The following is a 10,990-nucleotide window of genomic DNA, read 5'->3' on the forward strand; positions in this document are numbered from 1 at the left end:
ATCATGAGGCCATCTTTTCTCTTCCTTCACCCCCCTGACTCATTCACTACACACTTTCCAACTTCTGCAACAAATGACAAAGGGCCCTGCAAACAGTTTACCTCATTACACAACCCTGATTCATCACCAGAGTAGGGCCATTCTGTGCAATGAATGAGACAGGTGTCCTGTAATGAAAGACTATTGTAACGCATAGGCATGAGGGGACTAATTTAAGGTTGCACAAGCAACCATAATTCTGGCAGTTCCTAAATTTTCAGTGTTCGACTTTGCAACCTTCATAATGTTCTTTTATGACTTTTTTGTGATTTTATATTATACACACACACATATATATACACACATACACACACACACACATATACATCCCTTAAACTGTGTGCATGGAATACCTTATTGTATGAGCCTGATTTTCAGCTGGGCTGAGTACCCACAGCTCCCGTTGCCTTTTACTGGAGAATCAGGCTCAAAGCCTGTTTAGAGTGTTAAATTAGAGAAGAAAAATGTAAGGCTGTATCAGAGAAGGGAATAAAAGCCAGAAATCCTGCCACCCAGACCTGTGTTCCCATCTCTAGGCTATGTTCCTTCTTGCCTGCACAACCAAACCTGTCTGGTTACTGAAAGTACGTGCAACTGCAGGAACAATTACTAACAGTCTCTCCTTCTACTCAGAATGAAAAAATAACCTGTCCACTTTTCCAAAAAATAGTCCTCCCTCCACCTCTCTCTTGCTAAATACCACCTCAATGAGATGTGAATACACATTGTTGGGATTTAAAAAAAAAAACAAAAAACAAAACTGATTTCAGTCTAATGATGCTTATCCTAAAAAGGAGTAAACAAGGGCAGAATTAAGCAGTTATCAGATTTGTTATAATTATTAAAAGTAATCATACATTCTCAGTGACCAAAGCCTTTGCTGACAGAGATTGCTCACCGGATTTATCATTAACATCTACATTCTAATGCTCCTAAATAATTCAGCAGAGCATTCAGCCTTATGTCCTTGCCTCTCTACCCAGAAACCGCTCACTGTTTACTGTGTGTTCCAGCAAAGGTAAAGAGAAAATTTGGCTTGATTCCCCCTCTCCCCCTTTCTTACAAGATGCACGGAACTTTCTCTCTGGCATAGGAACTCTTTAAAACACCCCAAAAAGATATTTATTAGATATCTAAATTTAGAAAATTATTTATCCACAAAGAGTCAGGACCATGTGGTAACAGATTCACATGCAAATTCCACTTTAATAATCCTAGTGCAGGGAACTCTCCAATCAGAATGCTACCCCGTCCCTGATACCTGATGCCAGCTTTTCTGGTAATGTAGGCCAACGAAGCAAATCCAGAGAGATTGAGTTGGAACTGAGAGTAGCATCTGAGATCTATTTGGTTGGTTTTTCACTCTTTCCCCTCCTCACCACTGTCAACAGGGAAGAATTTATAAAGGATCATTAGCTGAGAGCTTCCCATCTGGGTCTGGACTAAGAGGTGAGGGCACTGGTTAAAGCTGTGAAGCAAGGTGGAAGGACTAAAACGGAGTTTCAGGTTAATGAAAGCATGAGGTGGCTCTTAGGTAGCAGCTGGAGGAAATTTGGACATGCTGACAGGGGAAACTACGACTGGTTAACTAGTGAACCAGGTGTGCCACTTCTGGAAACACAGTTGCAGGTCAGTACCATGGCTTCTCTTTTGGCAATGTTCTTTGGCTTTTTTTGTGAAATGCCTTGGTGTATGTGACAGTGGTAATGACTGGATGTTGGGACAGTAGAATTTATACCAATGGAAACAGAGATAGCATTTAATTACAGAAAGTTGATGAATTTCCTCATTGCATTTAGCTTGCTTTTCTCCTACAAAAACACAAATATATTTAAGCTTTAAAACTTAAGGAAAAACTTGCAGTTATAGGCAGCAAAAGAAGTTTCATTTTCCAAATGAATTAAAAAATGAGTATGCTGCATTCTACACTTCCTTTCTTTTGTTTTTAAATATATACACACACACTCTTTGGCTCTGATCCCTAGAAGCCCTTCTACAGCTGTTAGAGTGAGTAGTACTCAGCAATGAACTCTTGTTCTCTAAGCTTTACAATGATTACTTCTTAGTGGAGGGGAAATATGTAGGGATGTGGGGGAAGGGAAACGTCTGTCAGAGATGAAAACACAGCCTGCTTTTCCATTGTTGCCTGGGATGTACTGAAACCAGTCTCCGCTTTAAAGGTGCAAGGTTAACCCTGATGTAAATCCATCAACTTGAGCAGAGTTACACCAGGAATGAGATTGAAAGCTGCAGCAAACAAGACATCAAGCACACTGGAACAAAATAAAATAAGGAAAGTGGGGTTTTTTATGTCCCTGAGATGGTAACTAATTCCAGATTAAGTTAAACAGAACTAGCCCATTACTGGCACTACCAGAACAATAATAGATGGCAAAGCCTTCATCCTGTTAAACGAACATCCTTTTGTCAACAAAAGTGACCCGTGATGAAAAATAAAATATAAATTCTTTGCAACAAACAAACTCACTCCTGTTGTGCTTCCATGCTAACAGGCATATGAATAACTTTGAAAATTGAGATTAACGTTACTCTGTAACAAAATAATGTTTATATAGACAGATAATTACTATTAAAATAGGATTTTATACATTACATATTTATATAGATACACATCAAATGAATATTTTCTGTGTCAATCAATTTAACATTCAATAATGCTGTGAAAACTGTTTTTAAAAAAAATAAAAGAAACCTATTAAAAAATGAAGGTGACATTTTTCAAGGGTGCCTAAGTGAGTTAGGAGCACAAATCCAAATGACTTCTGATTGGAAGTTTTGGAAATTCTGCCTTCTTGTTTATCGCCTGCGACTCCTTAAAAAAGCATGAATATATTCAATTCATCATTCAGTCCGTCTCCTGTTTCATATATATTTAGATTTAAAATAATTCAAATATACTATCCAAGGCTCTGGGTGTCCTAATAAATCATTAGCAATATAGCAGCATTTAAAATAATAATTTTAGTAGGAACTCAGCAACCAGGCATCTCCTTTCCACCCCTACATCATTCTAGGGGGCACACCTTCTCATAACGTCCCTTATTAAGTCATCATCTACAATGAGTCTGTCTGTGGATAGTGACAAGTTTTATTTTATCTAAATAGAGTTGACAATTGAGTTCCTCCTTATGGAAATGGCATACAAACTCATCTGTTCTCTATGTTTCATTCCTTTACCAACTAAGATGGGTGAAAAGCCCATCCAAACTGACAAAGGTCATGTAACTGGCAAGCTGGCAGTAGTGCATACCCAGCATGTTAAAACAAGTACAGGCTGACTTGTAATGAAAGGCTTTACTCCTTATGTTCCTTTCCAGTGCTCAGTTGTTTGAAACTTAACCCTTTCTTTCCGTTCCTCGTGGGATGTAAATTAAGGGAGAGAGGATACATTTCACAGGAAGTTATTTAAAAAATGCCCAAGTAATTTCATTTATGTTTGAAGCTCTATAAACCAGTGTATGCCAATGGAAACTTAATTTTTAGTCTCTAAGGTGCCACAAGTACCCCTTTTCTTTTTGTGAATACAGACTAACACGGCTGCTACTCTGAAACCAATTTTTGAAGTGTCTCTCACAATTTTCTTAGTTTCTCCTTCCCCCTTCCTTTATTACAAAGGCCATTTCTCATGAATAGAAGAGAAGCTCATCTGCTCCTGTTGCTTCTTTCTCACTCAAAGTCATAATCCTTTATTTAGGATATCATAATATCCACAACAACTAACTAACTAAGTCATCACACACAGAGGCTGTTGGCATCAGTGGAAGAATTTACCAAGGGTCATGGCGGATCTTTCCTCACTGGCAATTCTAAAAAAATCAAGATCGGCTGTTTTCCTAAGAGATATGCTCTAGTTTGGGAAGTCGCGTGTGTTATACAGGAGGTCAAGCTAGATGACCACAGTGTTCAGGCCTTAGACTCTATGAAATAAATAAAGGACAAGCAGCAGGAGCAAATGAGTCCAGAGAATGCCATCATTTAAATTTTAAGGAGTTTCTCAGTGCATGTTCTTTGCTTTTTCATCTAGACACTGCAACTTAGTGTTATTTGTTTTTAGACAGTTTCACTTTCTGGTACCCATGCACTTGTACATTTCTGCTATTTCGCTTCTCAGCACTTTGGAGGAAAATAGATTTTTTTAAAAGGTGATTTTTTTTTAAATTGCATGAAAATATTTCTGTTCAAAACTTTTTCAAATAGATCTACATGAAATACTTTGCTTCTTAAAGGGACAGACAAGTCTTTATATCATGCAGCTTTCTTTAGTAATAATAAAAATAATAATGAAATAATTTAAGAAAAGGGGATATAGAAAGTCTATAACAGATAAATCAAATAGTCTCCAAATACTCTTTTCCAGGAGATAGGTTTTTAGTATTCAGGTATGCCTATAAGAAATTTACTAGCTCTAAATGATTCTTGGATCAATCTCTCTAGTGTTTACAAAGATAATGTAAAGTGTTTGGCAAGAGGCATATCAAAATAATCTCTCCTCTTCTGTATCCCAGACAAAGAGGTCAAATGTGAATTATGACTCAAGTGAGGACTGCAGCCCTGGCCTTAATAATGCACTATTGATTAAAAATATCCAAATAATGCATTAGTTACCTAGAACCTGATTCTTCACAACATACTTCCCTTGGGGAGTCTTTTATCTGTGCAAAGCAAATGCAGAGATGTGAAACGTTACTGAATAGGCATGGTAGTGATTTACACCAGCTTTTCACTGGTGTAAGTAATTACACAAAGGGCTAGACGGTTGATAATCTGGTCCTTAACCTCTCGATCAGTTTTGAAAGAGGAATCCATTGCCCCTCCCCCTCAAATTCAAAGAGACAAAACCAGACTGATCATTTTGAATACCAGCTAGTTCATATTTTAGTATCTATATTCAACACACAAAACTACACCAAAATAATATTATGCGCTCAAAGTCAAGCCCCCGAAAGTTGGGAAATGTCAGAGGTAAAGTTGCCTGTAAAACCTTAATTTAGTCCCCTTGTGTGTGCACACATTATGATAGTCTTGTCATGACATGATCATGTGCTCTTTTTCCAGAGGTGCCCTGCCTCATCCAGAGGACAGGATGGACAGTGCTCATTTAATGAGCAGCATTCAATGCACTGTTTTCTCATTATTTGGTGTGGCCCCAGGCCCTATTTACTATAAACTATTCAATCTTCAGAGCAAGGTTTGAATTATTAATTCCTCATAGGCTATTGTATGGTGTTCATCACTACAGTATCTGAGTGTTTTACAGATATGAAAGAATTTATTTTCATACACCCCAGGGAGATGAGGGGGTATTACTACAACTGGGAAACTGAGACAGAGATTAGGATCAAAATGTCCCCTAATTTGGGCTCTCCAAACCCCAAGTCCTCATGTCAGGCACTCAGAAAATGAGGACACAATTAGCAACCACCTGGAAAAAAAGTTTGGTTTAAGTCAGGGATTCTCAATCTCTCTCTCTTTGAGGCCCCCACAACATGCTATAAAAACTCTAAGGCCCACCTGTGCCACAGCTATTTTTCTGCATATAAAAGCCAGGCCCTGCGTTAGGGGGTAGCAATCAGGGCAATTGCCCAGTGCCCCACACCACACGGGGCCCTGCAAAGCTGAGGTAGTCAGGATTCAACTTCAGCCCCCCTTTTTTTTGGGGGGGGAGAGAAAAGACTTGGGCCCCAGGGTTGCCAACTAGGGTTGCCAACTTTCTAATCAAACAAAACGGGACACCCCTGCCCCACCCCGCCCCTTCCTCAAGGCCCCACTCACTCTATCTCCCCACCCCACATCACCTGCTGTCTCCCACCATCACTCACTTTCACTGGGCTGGGGTTGGGGTGCAGGAGGGGTGAGAGTTCTGGCTGGAGGGGTTTGGGGTGCAGGAGAAGGCTCTGGAATGGCACAGGGGTGTTGGGGGAGGTATGGGCTCTGGGCTGGGGGTGCAGGAGAAGCCTCTGGGCTGGGGGAGGGGGTTGAGGTTCAGGGGGGATGAGGACTCCAGATGGGGGCACAAGTTCTGGGGTGGGGCCGAGGGGTTTGGGTGCAGGAGGGGGCTCTGGGCTGGGGGTCAGGGTGCAGGGCAGTGTTCCCTCTAATTTTTTTTTTACTTCCATGCGCGGAATGAATTTTGTTATATATTTTGTTTGACATATCACCTTCACATTGGTGCACATAACAAAATTCATGTGGTGGGGGTGGGGCTGAGGGGTTTGGGGTGTAGGAGGGGGCACAGGGCTGGGAAAGAGGGTTGGGGTGGGGCTGGAAATGAGGGGTTTGGGATACAGGCTGCCCTGGGGTTGGGGTGGGGAGAGAGAGAGAGAGAGAGAGAGAGAGAGGATTCCCCCCAGCCCTCTCTCACCATAGCAGCTTGGGGCTGGGTAAGAGGTGCCTCTCCATGACAACTCTGGCGGGCCTGGGCCGGGGAGGGGCACCTCTCCCCACTTGCCTGCGTGGCCCTTGAGAGCCAGCTGCCCAGCTTACAGGGAATGTAGGTACAGGGTCCTGGTGGTACTTACCATGGCTCCCAGGAAGCAGATGCCGCCCCCACAGCTCCCATTGGTCACAGTTTCTGGCCAATGGGAACTGTGGAGCTGGCACTAGGGGCAGGGGCAGCGTGCGGAGCCTCCCTGACTGCCCATGTGCCTAGGGGCCGCAAGGACCTGGCAGCCACTTCTTGAAGCTGCGCGGAGCTAGCCTTAGCCCCGGTACCCTGCTGCACCACCACTGGACTTTTAACAGCCCATTTGGCGCCGACCGGAAGGTTCAGGGTCCCTTTTCAACCAGGCGTTCCGGTTGAAAACCGGATGCCTGGCAACCCTAGCTTCAGGCCCTTGTAGTAGGGCTTCAGCTTTCTGCCCTGGGCCCCAGCAAGTCTAATGCCAGCCCTGCTCGGCAGCCCCCCTGAAATCTGCTTGTGGCCCCTGCTGGATGCCTGGTTGACAACCACTGTTCTACACGTTCCATTTTGCTAGAGGGAGCCGAAATTTAATTTTACTTTCTTCTGACTTGTTACTTCTTCATGATCGCATATTTATAACCGAATAGTATAGGTGGAAGGGTCATGGTACATAGACAATTGAACATGAGGTCCCAGTGCAATGCTGTGGCTAAAAAGGCAAACACAATTTTTGGATATATAAGCAGGGGAATGCCAAGCAGGAGTAGGGAGGTGATTTTCTCTCTGTATATGGCACTAGAGAGACCATTACTGAAACACGGTGTCCAGTTCTGGTGTCCACACTTCAAAAATGACATTGAAATATTGGAATGGGTTCAGAAAAGCTATACCAATGATCTGAGGTCTGGAAAAATCTTAAGGAGCTCAATCTATTTAGTTTATCAAAGAGTCGGTTAAGAGGTGACCTGATCACATTCTATAAGTACTCACCTGGGGAAGAGATGTCTGATAGCAGATAGGCCTTTAATCTAGCAGAAGAAGGGACTACAAAAGCCAATGGTTGGAAGCTGAAGCCAGACAAATTCAGACTAGAAAAAAAGCACAGATTTTAGCAATGAGGGTAACTAACCATTAGAATAATTTACCTATGGATGTGGTGAATTCTCCATCACTTGAAGCCTTAAAATGATGATTGAATGTCTTTCTAAGAAATGTGTCGGCTTGGCAGAATTCGATTTTTTTTTTAAATATTTCAACCAACAGTTTTTAAGCATTTCCCCCCACAATTTTTAATCAATTTAAATTTTTGTGGCAGAGTAAAATTACTGGTTTTAAGCATTTTATTTTTCTCCATTTAAATACTTAAATTTTTACACAGTTGTTGGAAATTATGTGAGGGTCAGGTAATAGACAAGTGACAATTATTTTGTGACTGTAGATTCTGAGATTCAAAAAGTTAAAGCTTTATAACCGTTCACACACATTTTGTCGACATCATGTCAATATACACAAAGTAAATATCCTTATATCAAACTCTAAAGTTCTCAAGCAGCATTTTTCTTACATTGCCAGTCTGTAAGTTTTGGTCATCAGTTGAAAATGTTTTTTCATCAGTTTCTGTGTGTATGGTGAACTTGGCATTTACCCACATTCACCAATAATAATATAATCCTGCCAGGCCCAAAGATATGTTATTGCTCAAACAGAAGTTATGGGCTTCATGCAGTGGCTGTCTGACCTTTTTCCTTCTGTGGACCACTTCAGAGAGATCTTCCTCTAAACCCTTCCTCCCCCACCCCCAATACATCAATTCTGCCAGACCTTGGTTCTCAAAGGGTTTCATTTTTGGATTACCAGGGTGGGCTCTGCAGACCACTGATCTACATACTACAGTTTGAGAACAGCTACTATGGAAGATAGGAGATCACCAAATAAATAGAAGCATTTGGTGAATGAAGGAGCGGGGATGTATGTATCCAACAGTTAAAGTAAAAAGGGAGCCAAAAGAGAGATTTCAAACTGAAGAAGTTTCCTTGTTTGTTTTCATTACAGAGCAGACATCAGATCAGCTCCACCAAAGAGGACATAGAACCATTTCTATGCATCATCCTGCCTGCCACCATGCTGCTCTTCCTGGCATTCCTGCTGCTCTTCCTATATCGCCGCTGCCAGCGACCTAGCCCCCAGGGGCAGATCTTCAGTATTGATCTCCCAGAGCACCTACCTGAGCGTGATGTGTCTGATTTCCTTTCGGTGCTGCCCTGGAACAGTGAGCAGAACTTCCACTACTCCACTCTGCTCCCTGAAGCCACCTTCCTCACTGTAAGCTTGCCTCCATCCTATGAGGAGGCCACTATGAAACCTCCTATGGGAGAGGCTCACACTGAGTTCTCTCAGGATCCAGTGCCTCCTTATGAATAGAGTACACACTGGTCAACCAAGAGTAAATAAACTTCCTAAGGAAACACCTTTGGCTGAAGCTTGCAACCCGTCAAGGCATAAACATGAGACCACTAGTCATTAACATTAGTGACAAAATTTTCAAACAAGGAAACAACAAAATTAATGGAGGAAGGAGCTTGGGTTGATGTGGGATTACTTTAACACATTTAATGATGCAGCATTTCTAACCTCAATTCACAGCAACAAATACCAGGTTGGTGTGGGATGAGAGGAATTGTGGGGATAAAATGAATGATGTACCTCCTAAATTAACCTAAGTGAGTGTCCTTCAATTTAGAGAGCTGAATCTAGGATGTGGGCTATCAGCTATGAAGGGAGGCAAACTGTACTGGATATATGCCAATTACCAAAAGGGCTTTTATCACAGAAATCTCTTCGTTTGTTTGTTTGTTTTTTAATTGAGTTCTTGGTAATTGCAGTAACTTACTTTGAAGCATCTCTATTAACAAACTCACTGTAATGTAATGACACAGATCTCAGGAAAAGTGAACAAGAAAAGAGGCCTAAAAAGTATTGTTGGCGAATACCACCAGTAGGCTCAGAGACAGGACTATAATCAGTATATCAAGATTTTGCAGTCTGCCTTTCAGTGCAGCAATGAGACTCAGTGTGACAAGCAGAAAGGAGCAGAGGTGATTCAAACATTTTGGGTTAAGTAGAAACAGACATCGTGGCAACTGGTGGCACAGCTGGCTATTCATGCAGCTGATAAGCAGATGTGCAGTCCTATAAGTTGTGGGGGGGCTGATGGTTTTATTTTGTTTTGTTATTTAAAAGTTTAAAAAGAAATCAAACCCTGTAACCTGTCAGTGCTGGACATGACGTGCAATGTATAAAGATTTAGAAAAAAAATAAATTAAACTGTGAGAAAACTATTCTGTGTTTCAAACAAATGTAAATTTAGGTGTTTAGATACAGAAATAGGATTAAAGGAACTGGAGGAAATATGCGGGCAGTGGAGTTTACTCAGCAACTGTCTAACAACGCTTACAAAAAAATGCAATTTATGTTACTCCGTAACATGTAATTCCACACTGTGGAGGAAAAGTAGTACCCATTTTTGATCAATTGTGCAGTTACAACAGTACTAAGCCACTTGCGTAGTCAGGGCTCAGGAATTATACAATGGCTTCATGAAAACATTCTATGAATTGAGTTATTATGTAGACACTCATACTGTAAGCAATAACGACATATAGGTTATTTCCCTTACAGAATGCAGCCCAAAAACATCACGCAAAAGTAATCTTACTGAAAACAAAATGTATGACAGGAGAAATCACAATACAAGAGAGGTTTCAGAGTAGCAGCCGTGTTAGTCTGTATTCGCAAAAAGAAAAAAGGAGGACTTGTGGCACCTTAGAGACTAACACATTTATTTGAGCATAAGCTTTCGTGAGCTACAGCTCACTTCATCGGAGTAAGGTGTGCATACATCTCTAGCCTTAAAATGGCAAATTCATTTAGAGAGGTCGACTTTTAACTAAAATGACTGAAGTAGCAACATGTTTACATCCCTAAAGAACTCAGCCTCTCCACCAAGCTGTTTCTATCTTGTTACTTTACCTTGATAGCATCAGAGACCCAGCCTCTGGTCTCAGGTTTCACTTCCAGTTGGCCCAGTTATATTTGCCAGTGATTTTACACGATTAAGGGTGACTTGTCATGACAGTTATCTCCCAGAAGGGTATTTACACAGCTGTCCTCTCCAAAGAGATGAGGAGTGTCATTGTCAATCTCTTGCTCACTGATTATTTTCTCAAATCCATCTTTGGACAAACAGTTTGGGGTTCCTATTTGTTTGTAATCCCATGTACATTTGAAAGATGGATGTTTGTTCAAATTTCAGTGGTGACAAGAGCACATCCAGAATTCAGTTTATTTCCCCTGCACATAGTACTTTTTGTATTTTATTCAGAGTTAGCATCTCTCACCCTGCCCTAACATAGTGGTATCTGCTTTAGATATTAATTGGTCCCTGGCTGAAGTTATGCCTAAAGCCACTTCAATGTCCCACTTAAGTCAAGTCTCATTTTCCTATAATTTCATTTTAATATTATGCCTACT

The 10,990-nt window shown here is 41.3% G+C and overlaps 1 protein-coding gene across 1 annotated transcript; it reads left to right on the forward strand.

Annotated features, from left to right (window-relative positions):
• Positions 1–1,424: 1,424 nt before the first annotated feature.
• Positions 1,425–9,658, forward strand: SMIM28 (small integral membrane protein 28). The gene is made up of 2 exons (XM_084624967.1): positions 1,425–1,668; positions 8,513–9,658. Exons 1-2 carry the CDS (start codon positions 1,558–1,560, stop codon positions 8,879–8,881), a joined length of 480 nt encoding a protein of 159 aa, XP_084481093.1. The 5' UTR covers positions 1,425–1,557; the 3' UTR covers positions 8,882–9,658.
• The last annotated feature ends 1,332 nt before the right edge of the window (positions 9,659–10,990 follow it).

Source organism: Lepidochelys olivacea (genome assembly GCF_965140295.1).
Source record: "Lepidochelys olivacea isolate rLepOli2 genome assembly, chromosome: 3".
Lineage (NCBI taxonomy): Eukaryota > Metazoa > Chordata > Testudines > Cheloniidae > Lepidochelys > Lepidochelys olivacea.

What these genes read in the sequence shown, in the direction of transcription:
- SMIM28 (XM_084624967.1), top strand. Translation starts at nt 1,558, where the DNA reads ATGAGGTGGCTCTTAGGTAGCAGCTGGAGGAAATTTGGACATGCTGAC. An exon ending in TTCTGGAAACACAGTTGCAG is followed by an intron (nt 1,669 to 8,512) that starts GTCAGTACCATG and finishes TTTTCATTACAG; the next exon opens with AGCAGACATCAGATCAGCTC.